The 18,558-nt window shown below is 39.6% G+C and overlaps 1 protein-coding gene across 6 annotated transcripts; it reads right to left on the minus strand.

The window, feature by feature from the left end:
- Nucleotides 1-310: 310 nt before the first annotated feature.
- On the minus strand, nucleotides 311-17,588 carry LOC129362954 (long-chain-fatty-acid--CoA ligase 1-like). Of its 6 annotated transcripts, none has more exons than XM_055034787.1 (22): nucleotides 17,537-17,571; nucleotides 15,241-15,384; nucleotides 10,277-10,562; nucleotides 9,646-9,760; nucleotides 9,352-9,416; nucleotides 8,883-8,984; nucleotides 8,660-8,759; nucleotides 7,927-8,102; nucleotides 7,663-7,695; nucleotides 7,531-7,582; nucleotides 7,380-7,453; nucleotides 6,451-6,528; nucleotides 6,224-6,358; nucleotides 5,377-5,511; nucleotides 3,961-4,056; nucleotides 3,810-3,882; nucleotides 3,649-3,740; nucleotides 3,446-3,562; nucleotides 2,529-2,672; nucleotides 2,331-2,435; nucleotides 1,546-1,617; nucleotides 311-1,426 (listed from the first exon to the last, which is right to left on the minus strand). In XM_055034787.1, exons 3-22 carry the CDS (start codon nucleotides 10,469-10,471, stop codon nucleotides 1,286-1,288), a joined length of 2,100 nt encoding a protein of 699 aa, XP_054890762.1. In that variant the 5' UTR covers nucleotides 10,472-10,562; nucleotides 15,241-15,384; nucleotides 17,537-17,571; the 3' UTR covers nucleotides 311-1,285. The 6 variants fall into 6 exon arrangements, with proteins under 6 accessions (XP_054890762.1, XP_054890764.1, XP_054890765.1 ...); XM_055034789.1 differs by having other exon boundaries at nucleotides 15,241-15,285; nucleotides 17,537-17,567; XM_055034790.1 differs by lacking the exon at nucleotides 15,241-15,384 and having other exon boundaries at nucleotides 17,537-17,588.
- Nucleotides 17,589-18,558: the final 970 nt, after the last annotated feature.

Below are 18,558 nucleotides of genomic sequence, written 5' to 3' on the forward strand. Positions count from 1 at the left end.
CCCTGAATTGATCAGCCAGATCTAAAATTTGGTCCAAATTAATAACAAAGAAGAAGAAAACAGTCAATTGAAGAACCTATTTATGAACAAATATGCAACACTGGTGTGATTTAAGCCTTTTCAAGTCTGAGACTGCATTTAATAAAAACATAAGACTGTTTAAGATCTATCTGAAACTAATCAGATTTGAAAGGAACCCAGTTTTACAGTTTACCATTTAAGTAAGAACAATTAAGAACCAGTTGTTCTTAATTGTATCAAAGCAACAAATAAAAGCAGCAAAGATGAATCACTAAATGTACACATGCCACAAAGTTTACACCGATCTTTTAATATTTCTTTCATGAAATCTTTTACAAAATGAAAACCTAGTGATTAACTTTTCATTACAAAAGAACATTCAGTTAAGAAAGGTGCTTTAGCCAGTATCCTTTTCTAATCATCGTTATAAATAAATTAATAAATTAAAATGATTTCCCATATTTTTCCCATAGGTTCCCGAGTTCTCCAAACACAGCTAGATCAGACTGTGTTGTCCTCAGTGACTGAACTAGTTCATGAGGCACCAAGCTTATTCATATATTCACAGTGAAAACAGCTTAAATGTACATCCAATGTACAGCGATGACCATGCTGATCTAAAAATGGTTGAGATGCTGTGGTTTTTTCCACTAACACCTAGTACTATAGCTCGACGTGTGGCTTTTTGTCAAATTTTGTCTTTGTTTGGAGTTTCAATGAATGCCAGTCAGATTATTGTAAGAACATCACTCTTGTGATGCAAACAGAGGCTCCACCCCTAAACAATAAGTGACCAATAGTCTTCTGATGTCACGAACTCCAGCAAAATCAAAGGGTCTGATAGCATGTAGCAAGTCACGCTGAGTGTGCACTAATAGAAATAGAAGGGCCATTAGCTTAAATATCCGGCATGTGATCAGTTTGTACATGTGGCTGTACCCACCATGATTCCTGATGGAGCAGGAGAGACTGTTTCCCTTTGAAATTTTCACATAAGAGCTGATTGGAATCATCTTAAAAAATATTTTAAAAATCATACATTTGTATTGTAGTGAGGTTTGATCATAGAAAACACTTCATGTGTAAAAACTCCTCTGGACTGGGAGGTTTAGTGTTCCAAAGATCCCATCTTGGAAATGCTTGACAAACACTAAAAGCTGCATGTCGGCCTGCTCTGCTCGTTTCTTGTGTTCCAGATCGACACCTTGGAGTTTCTTGTCGCCTCTTTCTCTCTTCACAACACAGATGGAGCTTGTGAGCCATGCTACATGCTGATCCCAGCGTACAGCTCATCTATCTGGGACCTGAAGTGCTGCTGCATTTCGTTCCTCTTGGCCTTCATTGTTGGGGTGAGCAGGCCGTTCTCGATGGAGAACATCTCCGTATGAATGTGGATGGCCTTAACCTGCAGGACACCGGTTGTGTTAGAGGAGAATAATGCTTTGTCAGCAACTTATCTCAGCTTTGTTACGTTTCAACAGGATTCACAGTCTTGCGAATCTCGTCTAGAAGCCGGTGTTGCACCTGCTCAAAGGACTTGAGGCCTCCTTCTTTGCCAAGCCGCAGCATGTCTTCCAAGATGGCTGCCTTGACTTCCTATAAAGAAAAATAAAATTGTAAACATAATGTCCTCAAGAAGATGATTTAAAGTTAATTAAAACATTTTACAGTAAAAAAAAAGGATTGAAACGATTAATTGGATTTATTGTGATTAATCAAATATTCAAATAATTGTCAACTATTTAGAAATCGATTTATTGTCAAATTGAGTACACAGACTCAAAAACTGGACATTTGTTGAAATAACAACACAGAGCAGCAATTAAGTCAAAACTGTACAAAATATATGTACATATGGACTTTGTCAGTTCTACCAAAACTCCTCAAGTGGCAGTTTCAGCTTCACCTGGTTCGAATTATTTTTTATAAAAAGAAAAAAAGAGTCCTATACTCCTTTCAATATCCAATTATTAATTAGTTAAAAATTAATCAACAGATCAGCCCAATACTGTATTGATGCTGAGCTTAGTTGATGTTATAAGTATTATTTTAGCTGTTTATGCTGACAAAAGATCAACCGTTCAGGTAAAGAAATGCTATATTAAGGCATTTGAGGCAACAAAATGCTTATTTCTTGTTTGGATGCATCTTTTAATGGAATTTTAATATTATATAAAAACATTCAATGAAAGTTTTGCAGAATGTATAATTAGTTGAGGGCTAAAAGAGAATGTGTGTAGTAAAGCTCTGAAAATTGGCTTTGCCATTAAGTGATTGTAGAAATTTTGTGCACAGTCTGCTGGGATTACCGCTTTCCTACACAGCTCCTGGTAGCTTCCCTGCAGCCTCAACGTTTTCTTGGCCCAGCTACACAGGAAGTCGGGGTCAGGGACCACCACCGCTACCAGACAAGCCTGGAGACAACAGTTACACCCGTCTCAACACGATACGCAGCCTGAGACGAGTTTGAGAGAAAAACAAAACAGTTTGGCTTTAAAATGGCTGACCTGCAGACTGTCTCCATGCACAAACACCTGCACCACTGCGTCGCTCCTCATGTAGATGTTCTCAATCTTCTCAGGAGCGATGTACTCGCCCTGGGCCAGCTTGAAAATGTGCTTCTTCCTGTCGACGATCTTCAGCGTGCCGTTCTGTAAAGAGATGTGTGTACTGTGTTACTACTCCCTGCGACATCAAGGCTTCTGATAAGGACACAGTGAGAAGCAGCGGGTAACAAAGTCAGATTCACATTAATGGGCCGATGATTAATCAATAAAGATTTTATTCTTGGAAAATGTGTATTTTTTTGCCCCCAAATAATGCACTCCCTGGATTCTCATAAGTCAGAGTGATGTCGCTTGCTCAAGGCCACCATCTTGTTTGACAAGCGTATTTTAAAGCTTCTATTTATGTGGACTTGGAATTTAGGTCAAATCTACAATGGGATATTCGGGCCAAACTTTATTTTAAATTAAATGAATAAAGTCCTAATATTACCAGAATGAAGTTGTAATTTAAGAGGAATTAAGTAGTGCTTTTGAAATGAAAAATAGCAAAAATAAATAAATAAATAAAAGGAGAAAACAACATGGAGTAAGCCGGTCACGTCAGATCTCAATAAGTCTAGAAACTTCCTCATAATTTCAGTACATTCTTCTGGTAAAAATACATCTACAGTCTGCTAATTTTGTGACTATATTCTGATCATTTAACAGAAATTATTGTAACCTTGCCCTAATACTCCATTGTACAACTCACAGAAGGGATAAAATAAAATAAAATACACTTTTTGAAAATATTTCCTGTCATTGAGAAAATTTAAAAAATCAATTAAAATTGAATCTGGTATGACGACATCTTAAAGCAATATCACTATAATTCACATAGAAAAAATGTGAAAATGAATGAAGCTGGATGAACGTACAGGGAGCCACTTCCCGATGTCTCCGGTGTGCAACCATCCGTCTGCATCTATAGTCTCTGCGGTCTTCTCTGGGTCTTTCAGGTAGCCCTTGAAGACGTTTGGACCCTTCACACACACCTAAAAAACAAAAACACACCTACATGTAGAAGGGAGAGAAGGCTAACCAAAACCATGTGATTCCATCGGCTGGTATTGTGTCCCACCTCCCCTTCCCCGTTTACAGCTAGGTAGTTCATCTCAGCGACATCCACCAGTTTGATGACGTTGCAGGGCAGAGGCGGTCCGACGTGACCTGCTGAGCAGAGGTCGCTCTTAGTTCAAGTCTCACTGGCCGATTAGACGGCTTCACGTGGAAAAACGTTACCTGCACTCCAGTCGCCAGGAAGGGTCATCGTACATCCGGCGGTGCACTCCGTTTGCCCGTAGCCTTCGTAGAACTGCAGAGCAACAAGACTGGATTAATGTGGATCTGATTTATGAAACAGCAGAGAGCAAACTTCCAGCTCAACCATTACCCGACAGCCGATAGCAACTCTGAGGAAGGAGAGGACTGTAGGGGAGATGGGGGCCGCTCCTGTCACCATGAGACGCACGCGGCCTCCGAGGCTGGCCTGTAGGGGGCAGCATAGGACACTACTGAAAAATCTAAAACAATCAGTCAAAATAAGCAACAAGCTCTTGCACCTGATCAGCAAAATCTGATTCAGGCCCGGGGCTTCATGCCTAGCTTACATCCCCTTTCCTCTCTGTCGGTGGTACAGCGGTGATGTCAGGGACAGAAGGCTGAGTTATAGTCGCCTTTAACAGTTTGGGTTGAGCATGTTTTTAAGCCAAGACAGCAGTTTGGCGTTTATAGCTAAGGTTTACATTAGAACCGCCTGGAAGAGCATCGTCCAGTTTGTGTGAACTGTGGCGCGCGCGACCCGTGACGAGTTATCAAAATTCAGAGGTGCACAAGATGCTGCAACACGCTGTGCATGCAGCGCATGCCTCTGCGCGTCTGCTTCAAAGCGTCAACAATACACCTAGCTGCAGCAGTTGCTCGCTGCTCCAGGTTCCGATTTGAAATTGATAGTGTCAAAATGATCCCAACCCAAATTTGTGTCGTTTCATCATTAGTGAGCAGAAGTCCGATGTTTCTGTTGTTCTCTTGGTTTGTTGTACTTCATATCAGATGGATTTCAGAAAGACATAGTTGCTCTCTGTGGTGGCGAAACTTGTAAGCTCCGCTGCTGCAGGCATGTCTAGGTTGTAAAGTTAAATCATTATGAGCTTTATTTGGGTATAAAGAGCCCGGTCATTAGCCCCGCCCCTCGACTCAACGCTAATGTATTCCACTAGTGGACTAATTGATCACTATTATTACAATGATGTTTATATCTTACAGTCTTTCAGCAGAAACAATGCCTTACATCACAGTCTTGATGGGTTTAATCTACTTTGTAGTAGTGTATTTTTATAAAGCATGGAGATCAATAATCATAAAAATGTTCAAACGTTACATAATTTAATTGTATATCAGTTTTTGAAACTTTTGTTTTAATATAATTAAATAATCCATATTTGGGGCAAATGATTTTTATAAAATATGATGAATGGATAATGGGCTGATTATCAAACATAATTATGTTGAAGTGATCTCCTTGTGCAATATATTAGTTACAAAACCATAAAACAAACAAACAAATAAAAAAGCAATAATTAAAATGTAAGTAAACTTTCCCCAAGAAGAGAATAAGAGAATTGCAGAGAATTATTTTACATCATTGCCTTTCAATGAATCCACTAATCCATGTTTCGGCTCCGTTTTGTTAAAGTCAGCAACCAGCAACTACTGCTGCCACTTATACATTGAAAAATTAAAAATGTGCTGAGAAAATTTTTTGTTTCCTGTGACTTGAGGAACAATGTGACCAGTTGGTTCTGCATACCTGGACCTTCCTGAAGATGAGTCGATCCCAGATACTGTCTGTCCGCACAATGCCTTTCATGACCTCTGCCTGCTTCCTCCTGTACGCCAAGTCCAGCAGCCAGCGCTTCAAAGAGGTGTTGGCCTGCCCGAAGATCTGAGCGTGCGCACGCACGCACACACACACACACACACACACGCAACACACACACGTAAACAGTCAGTGAAAACAAGGTGAACCTTATCACTCTCATATCTCTTTTAATCAAACAATAGATCTAAAACTCCAACAGGTGACACAATTAATGATGATTAATTAATTATTGAAATCAGTTAATCAATAACTGGAGTATTCAGTCTCTAAAAGTGGCCAGTAATTAAACCAAAGCCTTTGCAAAAATCTTTACATTTTGCATTTCAGATGAAAAAACCTACTTTGCATGGACATGTTTACTACCCACAACTCACGTGGGAGTTTTACCTTCACTTTAAATTCTGTATTAAAACAAATCTCATATTAAGATCTTTTGCTATCCAGGTATTGATCCAAAAAACAAACAGTAGCTCAGTTGACAGTATGATTTTTTTCCTGTTGCTCCAGATGATCAAACTACAGTAAAGAAATGCTGTTATTGCATTTTAGACAATAAAATATTTACTTTCTTACTGGAATTATCTTTGACAGAAATGTTATGCTTATTTCCATTTTTATTGGATTTCTAATAGTGTAAAAATGGCTACAGTGAAAAATTTGTGGAATATGTCCATTTAATCGTCAGAACAATTGATAGAATAATCGATTACTAAAATAATTGTTAGTTGCAGACCTATCACAGTGCTGCCAGTAGACGTTAAGGTGGCTCAATCACCTTATCATACATTCTGTTGAGAAGTCTGGGTACAACTGGGAACACGGTAGGTCTCAGTGCGATCAGATCCTCCGATAACCGGCGGACGTCTCCCTGGAAAAAGCCGATTCTGGCTCCATGCACCAGCATGACCCCCTGTCAGAAAGATGGCACCGTAAACAGTTTTTGCAGTGTGTTCCTGCAGTAAAGAAGATGGGGCGACTGAAAGGTAACAACCTGAAACGTACCTGGACTACCCTTTCAAACATATGAGCCAAAGGGAGGTAGGAAATATGGACGTCACTGGAATTCAGCGGACAGCACAGCTACAGGATATGACAGCAAGGAAGCAAGGGTGAGTGATTTTATATCACAGGCAGTAAATCTAGCATTAAGTCTCCGAATGTTGTCTAAATGGACAGAAGAGGATGTGGGTCATAAAAACCTACTCTGCATCTTAAACCAGCTGACCCTGCTGTGTCGCAAGAAACGTAAACAATCCAAAATGCTAACACTAAATAAAATATGAACGTGAAAGCTGTTTTCTCCCCAAACCATTTGTCGCTTTCTGAGTAACAGATGGAACAGAAATAACATTAAAGAAACATTGCATGCAGAGCTGCATGTTTGTTTTGGGTGTGGTTACTCTGTGAGTCGGCTGCCTGAATTCTGCCGAAAAATAAAACAGAAAGCTAATGTAGGAGCTCTTGTTTCTCATAGCAATGGTTGCTTTCTGCCATATCTGTATTAATTTGTTTTGGAAGACACCTGTGGTCTTTTGGTTCACATGTTTAATGCTACATCAATTTACCTTTGATTTGTTATGTTCTTTCTTTCCCACTCAAAGGGCAAAAATACAAAATCCTACCAAATATTTTCATTTTAGTTTCTAGGGCAAATATCTCTGTACACTTGACATAAGATAAAACTTGCTATCTTGCAAACAAGATAGAGGAGCTTGATCTTAGTCAATAATTCCTTAATATAACTAGAACTTTTTCATCAATAAGTGAATTAATCTGCCAGTGAAAGAAGAAGATATTTTTTTCCACTTTATAAGTTAAAATATAATTTTGCTTCCCCAAATCTCCTAGATGAAAATCAAAGCAAATCTTAGAAGCTGAAAGTTGAAAAAATGAAAAATAAGTGTTTTTTATCTCCAGATAAAAGCTCTCACCTCTGTTAGTTTGATGAAGGAAGAGTAGTTGGACACAATGTTGCCATGTGTTAACATCGCTCCTTTTGGGCTTCCTGAAAATGAACAGCAGGATGGAGGCTTTGGTCATGATTGAAGGTATTTCAGGTGCGGGTCAGACGGCGTGTGTTACCTGTGGTTCCACTGGTGAAGCAGATGACTGCCATGTCATCAGGCTGAGGAGGCTGACGGGGGTCAAACACACAAGTTTAAGGTCAAGTTTATTAGCATTGGAAAGTTCTGGGCAGATTTGTAAGTTACTTACAATCGGCTGCTTGTAATTGGCCTCACCGAGAGCCTGAGGAAGAGGAAAGTAAGACAAGACGGTAAAAGAGGAGAGAAAAGGACATTTGATTCCTTCAAAAAGAAAATAGTTTAGGAAAAATTAAAATGATGACATAAATATTGGAAACAACTCAATAGAGAGAAAAATAAGTTTCCCAACAAGTAAATTCCAACAGATTATTAAAAAACAGCCTTAAAATCCACCAGTCAGACATGGTGCAGAGGTTAAGAAGTGACTCCAGACCTCCATTTCCTGCAGGCTCAGGATGTGGACTCCGGCCTGCTGGCCCCTCTCCACCAGGCTGGCACTGGGGGTCTCCATCAGAACGATGGTCTTCACCAAGTGCTTCATGTCTGCAAGGCAGTCCAGCACCAGGCTGGCTTTGTCCGTCACGTCACACACTATGGCAGAGATGGAAGCTGCACAAACACAATCCCGACGTACGGAAGAGGTTCGAGTCAAGGACAGGCTAAAACACAGTAACTTACAGCAGCATGCATGACCTTTGAACCTTTGCCACATTTCCTAGCATCACAAGGACAAACCATCATGTATTTTAATGGGATTTACCAACATAAAGTAGCAAGTAATTATGATTGGGAAGGTAAATGTGAACATGGCTTTTCAGAAAAGTATTTTTTTTATTATTATTATTTTAAATGTTATTTACGCATATCAGACTAAAGCAGGCAAAATACAAAAGCACAAAATATCAATTTTTAGCACAAATATGTAAACATAAATGTAAAAGGACTGCAACTAACTAATTATTCTGATGATTAATAGATTAAAGGTCTAAAAAATTGGCCCATTCTGCAGATTTTTCATTTAACCTTTTAAGGGTTTTTTTTTATACAAAATTAGAAGTACATTAAAGACACAAAGAAATATTTGTGGTTGTAATTCATTTAAATGTGAAAAAAACTGAATGGATGTGAATAATTTATCAAATCATTCTGCTGTTGCAGGGTTTCACCTTTGTCTATGATGTAGGAAATGGCCTCTGTTCCCAGCGTGTCGTACAGAGGGACGGACACCAGGGAGTAGGTGTAGCACGCCAGCTCACTGATGGTCCACTAGACCCACACAGACATTACAGCGTCAAAACAGAACAAAACATATTTAATGTTAGATTGGCATTCTGGCCTAAAAAAAGCAACAAAAGAAACGAATTGAAGGATAAGGAGAAAAGTTTGTACCTCTGGTCTGTTTTGAGAAAAAACACCAATGTGGGGGTTGGTGATTTTTGAATGTCCTTTGTGAAGAAACGCAGAACCCAGATGTTCTGCTCGCTTCATTACCTACCAAACATACACACACACACACACACACACACACACACACACACACACACACACACACACACACACACACACACACACACACACACACACACACACACACACACACAGGGGATTTTAAGGCAGCACAGATAAGCTGATTAGTAGAAATTAGTAAAAACCGACGTAAAAGTAACTTTCTGGTAAGAAACAGGAGTTTAAGTTCCTTAACATTGATTAAAAAGCATCATTTTTAATTAATGACAGATTATTTCACTTCTAACGTAGTTTTTCCATCAATATTAAGGAATTATTGATTCCTATATCTTAATCCTGAGTTAATTTTGAATTAATTCAAATATAATAATATATTTGCTCCAACAGGCACCTCTTTGTAAGACATCCACTCATAAGGCTGTTTTGGTTTCCTGAAGCCCAAACAGGGACCATTATCTGGGAGGAGAGGGGAGAGGTGAAAGGTCAAAGAATGAGGAAGAAAAAAACAGAGACAGCTTGAGGAGGGCTCTGTAACTGCAAAACACTCATTTCTACTTTAAAACTGTAAAAATGAAATAGCCAAGAGATTGAAGATCTGTTGAACTTAAACCTAAATGAAAACTATACTGTGGGTCAGAGGGCATGTCCCAGGTTACAGCTTTAAGCTCTTTATTATCTCACTTACTGGAAACTCTTGCTCCTCTGATGAAAGACTCGTACATAGTTCTGGCGTCTTCATAGGCGTGAGTCAGGTAACTGTCTTCTTTCTGAAGCACTGAGCGATGCACAAAATCACTGCCCTGAAAAAACACAACATGTTATGAAAGCTAATAAGAGAGATTTCAGGCAGTGAAGAAGGCTTTTGTCTAGGATGTAATTCAGCTTGTTTTTGTGAGGGATCATGTGGCTACAATGTAGCTCCACCAGTGTGTGAATGATAGTTTGAAGCACTTTGGAGTCCTTGGACTGTACAAGACCAGACTATTTATTCTTTGTCACAGTTTCATCATCTGTCTTCAGTAAACTATAAGTGGATTTTTCCAGCAGTAGAGAGGTTAATTTTCTCAGATTGCTCATATCTTTAAGATCTTTAAGATCCCCAGAGGTGGAAACATTTTTCCAGGAATGAGAATGTTTGACACATTCAAGGCATCTTGTAAAGAAACCTTGAGGTGACATTTATTATGAGTTGATGCCATGTAAACAACTTAACTGAATTATATTTAGTATTAAACTTTATTTTGTAGTGAACAACAACAACAAAGTTTTCTTGGCTTGTTCTTGAGTGTTTATTTTCCCCTTGGATTTTAACTCACCGGAACCTCGACTGACTGCGTGTGCAGGTCCCAGAACGGTGGGAGGGCTTTGGGTCGCGTAGCCAGGTAGTAGGTGGTGGCAGCGGCCACTGCTCCCATGCTGACCAACATGGGGGTGGAGATGCTCATGATATACTGGCTCATGTCTTCCAGGTCTAAAGACCTCATCTTCTCTAGGAACGCCTGGCTCAGCATTTTGCTGTAGTACTGGAACAACAGGTGGGCCTGGGGGCTCAGGAAAGGTCAGAGATCGCAGGTGCTGGACAGATGCTTCTCAGGAGGCGACCTAGAAAAGAACAGTACAGAAATATTCAGGTGTGACAGCATCATCGAAGCATGTAGGTTCATACCAGCTCCAGCTCCAGACGAGTGCAACCATGGGGGCAGCGGCTTATTTTGGGCGGGCAAAATGAATCTACGTAGCAATAAGATCACACAGTAACTTTTGTTACCAAATATAGCAACTTTGGGCTTCTTCACAGTCCGGATTATTAAGTTATGATTACAGTTATCTATATTATGTACAGTTTTTTTTCCAAAACTTTATTTATGCTTTAACGTGAGGTACAATGTGAAGGCAGTGCAATAGTTACACAGTTAACAATGTACCTTTAACCTACAAACCTAAGAGGGCTAGAACAAACCCAAACATACCCACATATATACAGACATGAAATACATTAAGTGGATCAGATCATAGTAAATAGAAACAGATACATTAATAATAAAATAAACAAAAAAACACCGGTGCCAGGGGATACTACAGTCAGTCAAACTAGAGAAGGAAAATAGAAGAAAAAGAAACATAGGTAAAAATGATAAACATCACATTCACCCACATTTACACCGACATGCAGGTTGGTGGGCAAAGTGCTGCCACGTGCCCTGCCCAGGGGCACTTCAGCATGTGGCTCAGGAAGCTGAAATCGAACTTACAACCTTCTGGTCACAAGACGACCACAAAATCACAGTTGTCCTAAAAAAGCCACTGCATGATCCTTTAGCTAATCTTTTCTAAAATACAGGTTTAAACACAGTATAACAAGCTACAATTCAGTGCAATTTAATATAAAAACTGAGTAGAAAAGGGAAAACTAAAGGACAAACCATAAAAGCACAAATACAGTGAAAATAAGCAGAAATCATTACTATTAATAGAAGAAATTTTAATTCTTAAATTCTTAAAATAGCGGCACTAAACCAGCAAAGGGAAAATGTCTAACGTCTGGTGAGTTCAATTAATTTCACAAGTTTAACAATAAAATTGCACAAATGTTTGGAGTTTCTTGAACTATTTTGGGGGTGATTTACAGTGACCAACTGACCTGACCTGCATGTTTTAGGAGATGTGGGGGGAACTGGAGCATCCAGGGAAAACCCAAGCAAACACGGGGAGACCATGCAAACCCCACACTGCGTCTCTGTGAAGATGTAGTGCTAACCGCTGCGACACCGTGCTGCCCACGTTTTTCCGTCTTTCTCTAAAAATCAAAGTCTGGAACATCAGATGTGGTCTTGGTCGTCTTTTTTTTTTTTTCTTCCATCTGAACATTTTTCTCACCGTTTTCCAAAATGTCAATTTTTTCCTCTTACCATCCTGTAAGCCTTTCATGTCTGTATCATCCAAATATTCCCGGCTGGTTTCTTCAATGATCTCGGTTTCCTTGGTGGTTTCTTGACTTCACCAGCCTGGTGAGGTTTCTTCCCGGAGTTCGTCCTCTGAAGAAACCTCTCGATGCAGATCTTCAGCCAGCTCGTCTTTGCTCTGTTCCTCTTCCTCTTTGGAAACTGAGATTGGTTCTTGTTGGGAATCTTTGTCAGCACTCAGCGTGTCGGGCAGCAGCAAATCTTCTTCTGATGGTTCCAAATCATTTTTTGCAGAACTGTTCTCTTGCTGGTTTTTGCCCGCTTGCTGTTTCAATGCAGTCATATAGGTTTCATACCGACACCTGACCTTCTCTAGCTCAATCTTGACACTGTTTAATTTTTCTTGCAGGAACCTAATCTCTTGCCTAGTCTTTCCTCTGAGGATGGCATTCTCGGCTGTCAGATTTTCGAGAAGTGCCTTGTCCTCTTCTGACTTCTCCATTTGAAGTCACCTCCTGGGTGATCTGGAGCTTTAGTTTCTGAACTTGTTGGATTAACTCCTCCTTCTCAGCTCTTATGTTGTTGATAAGCCGCTTATTGTCATTATCTTGTTCAAAGTTTGCCTCTTTCTTGTGTCTCAACTGCTGCTGATATTGTTCCACTTCTTGCTTTACTCCAGAAATCTGGCTTTCATAGCTGCAGATAATTTTCTTGTATGAACGCTTGGTCGCATTCAACTCTTCTTTCCAAAGCTTCTTGTGTAAGAAGAGTTGGTATTTAGGTCACCTTATAGTTTTGGCTTTTTAAATGAACCAAAACACTGAATTCTGCAGCACATAAACAGTACCAAGTTAAGTTGTCAAAGTCAAGCTAGCATAGCTGAACTACTTCCATGGTTTCCTCCAGAAAACTTTCTAAACCCAGTGGGAGGCCGCATATTTTTTTATTAGAAATATTTCAAGTTGACAGGAAATTTGAAAATATCACTTGATGAGTATGTGCTATTGGAAGATTAATACCTGCACACCAACTATAAAGTCTTTAAAAAGGAAAATCATTAAAACAAACGATGCTTAGCCTGGTCGCTCGCCAGGCTTGGAGCCACCGGGAGAAATCCTGTACTTCCCTTTCCCGCTATTTTATTTTCTTCTGAATTAAAACTTTTTCTTCACTTTGTTATCCAGAAAGGAGTCAGGATAAAACTGTTTGTTGTTTAAAGGGATTTCTTTTTGGCTCTCGTTGCCTTTATTTGAAAGTGCTCAAACAGAAAAGTAGGTAATGAGAGAGAGGGAAGACATGCAGCAAAGATCAGCAGGCTGGGATTCAAACCCTTGACAGCCATGTCGAGGCCTAAGGTCTCCTTCAGTGGGTTGTACTTAACCTTTGTGCCACTTTGGCATGCCAGGATCAAACAGTTTGAATAATATTCAGTCTTTACATCCGAGACCTTAAACCTGACTCTTCAGTGTCATCCCTGTTTATTTCCTGTGAAAAGGAGAATAAAGGTCCTGTTTTCTCTTCCTGCACTCATATTCACACTGTTTGAACAATAGCTTTGCATCAAGGATTGTCCCAAGGTATTTATAAGACTGCACCTTTTCAATGGTTCACCCATTAATTATGGTGGACTCTGGAGTTGGGATTACTCTTCTGACATAAACAGCCGTGCGCTTCGTTTTTGAGGTGTTGATTTGCATATCTGCGTCTTCCCACCACCTCAGAGTCAATGACTGAGCCGTCTTGCTTTTACACAGGCAGTTATTTGTGATCATCTAATTATTCCGTCTTTTATTTATCCTATAAATACTTGGAAGAAGGTTGTATGTATCAACATGTATTTTTTCAGTCTGGAAGATCAGATGGTATTCAGCACAGATGAGTTAATAACCAGTAACATTTAAATCAAAGAGCTCCACTGTCATCTTTCCAACCCATAAGATGAATTTCAGGTTGAGCCGGTGGAGGTGGAATTAGCTTGTTAGTTTCTTTTCCTCTACTTAGTAATATGCTTAAATTCCATCGTAGTGCATAGGAAACAGACTTTCAGATTACACTTAAAAACAGCACTTAAAAATGCTTGCTTAAACTGGGCTCAAGTTCATGGCTCTGGACCAAGGAATGTACACAAAAGACATCAGATGCAATTATCATATTTATTGGAAATCTGAGGCTCAGTAGCAAAACCTGAAGCTGCTGCTGCACAAGTTGCACAACAGGTTGTTGCTAGGTAACCAAAGAGTAAGTGGGTTTGTTGATGCCGCTCACCTTGCTTTAGCTTGTGGTGAGAAGTTGAAAAGCTATAGCGTTTCTTCTGCCTACATCCCCCAGAATGCCGTGGAGTTCTGGATCAGAGATCAGTGGAATTGTTGAAGACCAAGAATTAGTGGCGGTCAAATCGGGCTGTCCTATCGTTACCATGGTGCACGTCTCGTCGCCTAGCAACCATGGTGGTGCTAAATACAAGCTGCTAAAAATGGGGCTCAAAATCGTGCAGTTTCTTTTTTTTTTAATTAGCTCTTTTTAAGAACATTGTACTAAAAAACACGTCTTTGCAAAATGACAAAAACATAACACAACCTAGTATGAGCTGTTAATATTTGGATATACTTCTATTTAAAGGTGTGCTCCTCTGTCACACAAGAACAAAAATCTCCTGTTCAGTTTTCAGTGAATCTTGCCTTTTCCCATCTAAATACAGGAAAAGGGGGAACACATTTGGAGAAAACTTTGTCGCATTGCCATTGAAGGAATTTGAACACATCGAAAGACAACAGATTGTAAATATGCTGCAACATTCTGATAGATACACCTGTAGCATTTAAGAACTTGTTAGTTTAAAAAGTATTTTTGGTAAACAACTGAGTCCATGTGGCTTTTGGAGTCAAAGGAGCTGTTTAGTGAATACAGAGGTAAAATCTGAGTTGCATTGTTGTTGAGGAAACAATGGAGAGCTCACTTTAAAGATGAATGACAAAAAGAAAATCTGAATGTGCAAAATTTAAGACCAGTGCTTTGGCTTGAGAACAACATTCCCCTTTATGCTCTTTCCTCTGTAATCGTCCAAGGAGGAGCTGTGTATTCGGTTTCACTGTTTCTCCTTCAGCAAGAACACACAAAGATCTGAGGCGTGTTGTCACTGAACATGAAGGAGGCTTAAAAACAGCCAAACAAACCCAGAGTGGATCACATCTCTCTATAAAAAATATGGATAATATAACAGGAGAAACTCAACTCTGCTTTAAGCATAGAGAGACTGGTCCATACACTTTAAAAGTAAGAGAACTAAAACAATTTCACAGATTACTAAAACTAGAAAATGATACATAAAATGGAAAACAAGTACAAAGAAAACAAAACAGGAATCTTTATCTACTTACCAAAAGTACAACTCTGGATCGTTCTATCCGATATTTGCCACCAACCTGGACCAGAAAGCAGCGGGTGTTTAATCTCTGCTGATTATCCACAGACAGCGACCCCGGCAACGCTGCTGCTGCCGCGGCCACGAGGAGGAAGTTACACTAAAAACCCACAGAGACCCGTTAATACACAGTTAGCCAGAGCTAGCCCTCCAATCACACATCGCACAGGCATCAGGAAGCCCTCTGATAGGCCCACGGCTCCAAGACAGCCGGCCTGATTGTTTACATTTGGCCTTTGAGACGGTCAATGAGCAAGATAGGAAAAGAGACAAGAGAGAAGCAACTTTTACTGCTTTATTACTTTTACAGAGGCTTCTAAAACACTTGTTTGGCACGTACAGTTGTGTTCAACTAAAACACCCCTGGAGTGAATGAAAGTTTCCCACAAAGAGTGTCAAAAAGTGGGAAGAAAGAGCAGCTCAGTGGTCTCACCTCTGCCTCAGTGACCTATGACCCCCCGTGCATGGTCAGCTGAGACGATTGCATGGGCCGAGATAAAAGCTGATCAAAGTGGAATGGAATGGCTGCGGAGGACATTAAAACTTGTTGCACAACAAACTCCATTCATTCGTCCAATTTGTACAATTTTAAGCTGTCCCTTCGGTCCGCTTCAGAAACGCTGCAAATCATCTCAACCGATGAGAAATCTGATTATTTAAATATGAAAGTAAATATTGATTTACAGAAGCTGAGATGATTTTTTGTTTAGGCAAAATGTAAATGTAGAATAATAAAGTCACAAAAATAAGGAAGACTTCAGTTCAGGTCTGGAACATTATGTACAAATAATCATTGGTCAATTTTTATGGATTTTAATTAAACAGTCAGCTGATGGGAAGGAGAGGAAGTGATAAAAATGGAAGAAATCATTTCACCGCCTTGTGCAAGGCTGAATTATCAAGTAGGTGAAAGTTGAAGTGGAGTGGGGCCGTTAACCCCCCCCCTGCTGAGTTGCTAGATATCCTGTTCCTTTATTTTTTTCAGGACAAACAGAAAGGCCTTAAAAATCCCAATAATACTTATAGATCTAGGGAAACATGGAGGTGGCAGCATCATGGTTTGGGGAAGCTCCTTTGAAGCAGATAGGGAAGCTGTTGTGAGGTCATGAAAAGATGTTAAAATCATCTCTAAATGATCACAAAAACAACACAAGAATTTTTTTTTTATTTTTGATGTATTCCAACTTGCTAGTACTTTCTGCTAATGTGACTGATGCACACTTTCCATATTCCACTTTCTGCCCCTGGAACAGATCACAGTTTGGTAAACGAACTAAACTAATTGCAATACAAACTGCAAATAAATTTGTATGAGTGAAATATTTCACCTTTATTTTTCTGCTTTTTATTTCTTTCCACTTTTTTTTCCCAGCAGTCTTTTGAAGGGCACCAAAAAGCTGATTTTGTTTTCATTTCATTTTATATATTTGGTCAATTATTGAAAAGGAAGAATGAACAAATTAAGACCTATTTAAGGTTCTGGTAGAAAGCCACATTAAAGGCTCTATCAAAAACAAAAACAAGGGTCAAAACCTCATCCCCTCCCATGACCTCTCAGGAACTGGCCCTTCTGACAGGAAAGCAGAAATATTTCTATGAGCTTTTTTGCCACACTGGGCTTATTTTACTGGTCCAGTGTGTTGTGAATTCATGAGGTAGAACATTTTATCACTTAGATGAACTTTAGCCCATTATATAGATATGCAATATGCCTATATTGGTTATTGTACAGAATGTGCTTAGAGTGATCTTGTCAGCAGAAGTGCTGGGTCTGATTTGGACCATGTTTTGCGCATTTCTGCAAAACGTTGCACAAATGCGTTTAACTCCAGTTAATAATGACTGAAAACTATGTTTAAAAAAAAAAAAGATTTTTTTTTTTTTTTTTTGAAAAGCTGCTTGACCAGAGAATGGACGCCGGGAAACTCTTCTTTCTGCCCCACTTTATGCATTTGTGACTTAAATAAAACACCAGATACAGACCAGACTTCACGAGGAGCAATACAAACAGAAACACACGCGGGCCATACAAGTAAACACTACTTGATACAAACAGCTGCTTTAAAGCCGATCAGCGCGTGAAACACCTTTCAGGCGGTTCAACCTGAAATTTAATTCCATATTTTGCCAAACTTCATTTCTGAGAGCTCCTTCAGATGGATAAAACTTCCAGCGCGCTTTGTTTGAGCTGCGAAGTTAAGCTCGGCAGCACCGCAATCATAATTCAGCAACATAAGTCAAACTTTTCTTACCTGTCTCTCAGTGAAGTTCGCCGCCGCTTCACGCGCTCCACCGCGCGCACCTGATGTTAGAGCTGCTTTGTTCTCGAACGCGACTTCCGGGTTTGCCCTTCAAAATAAAGGACGCAAAACTAAACTGAAGCTAAAAACGAAGAACGCGCAATGCACACTTTTCAACTCAAAACATAAACGAGTAAATTAAATATCCTTTTTTTTTTACCTCACGTCCTTCTATTTTTGTTGAGAATGCGGGTTTGTAGCCTCAGATGTAATTCGTTCAAGTTTATTTTGAAAACCGTGGTCGCTTAATATCGTGGCCTTAAAGATAACTTCCACCGACGGCTTTCTTATTTTAAAGTTACTAACCAGGCTTGCATAAAACAACTCAAAGCCATCCTCAGTTATGACTTGTTAATTACAGATTAACTGTTAACTGTTTTCCAGCTTATGAATATCTACTGAATATGCTTCAATATTTACTGAAGATCTGCCCTCCCAAAAACCAGCTTCCTCTTGCATGTGCAGCACCACTAATGACGTCACACAAGGCATAAAATAACTTCATATCTTCTTCAAGGGCTTCCTTTTTTTCTTGTTGTATTTGCGTGTTTTGTGAAATAGATTGTCCAGTTGTTTTATGCTGGACAGCTGCAGCAAAAATATTTTATTTCCGGGAAATAAAGCCTCATCCATCTTAGTGCCAAACCGTGTGCAGCCAGTCACTGCTACACTCTTTATCTCCACCGGGAATTTCCTGTCCAGTTGCAGTGAGAGTACTATCAAAGGCCCGGGTTGTGTTACCCAGAAGCTCGTTAAAGCTAATATTTAACCAGTACCGTCCTGGCCTGTGTGCACAGACTGCACACCATCAGATCTTGTGCAATGTGACCAGTTTAATGTGAAGTTTGGAGCTTAGAAATATCACCAGCTCATTAGCTGTTTTTTACTCAAGAAGCAGTGAGATTTTTTTTTGTTGCTGGACATCAGAGGTGTTGTGACCTAATATTACACAGTAGTGGTATAAACTGTAGGTC

This window comes from Poeciliopsis prolifica, unplaced genomic scaffold (assembly GCF_027474105.1).
Source record: "Poeciliopsis prolifica strain line A6 unplaced genomic scaffold, Auburn_PproV2 SCAFFOLD009, whole genome shotgun sequence".
NCBI lineage: Eukaryota > Metazoa > Chordata > Actinopteri > Cyprinodontiformes > Poeciliidae > Poeciliopsis > Poeciliopsis prolifica.

Excerpts from the sequence above, each read along its gene's own strand:
- LOC129362954 (XM_055034790.1), bottom strand. The coding sequence starts at position 10,471 with ATGCTGAGCCAGGCGTTCCTAGAGAAGATGAGGTCTTTAGACCTGGAA. Across the intron at positions 8,760-8,882 it reads TTTCTCAAAACAGACCAGAG|TGGACCATCAGTGAGCTGGC; the intron begins GTACAAACTTTT and ends GTGTGGGTCTAG. Across the intron at positions 1,618-2,330 it reads AGGAGCTGTGTAGGAAAGCG|GAAGTCAAGGCAGCCATCTT; the intron begins GTAATCCCAGCA and ends TTTTCTTTATAG.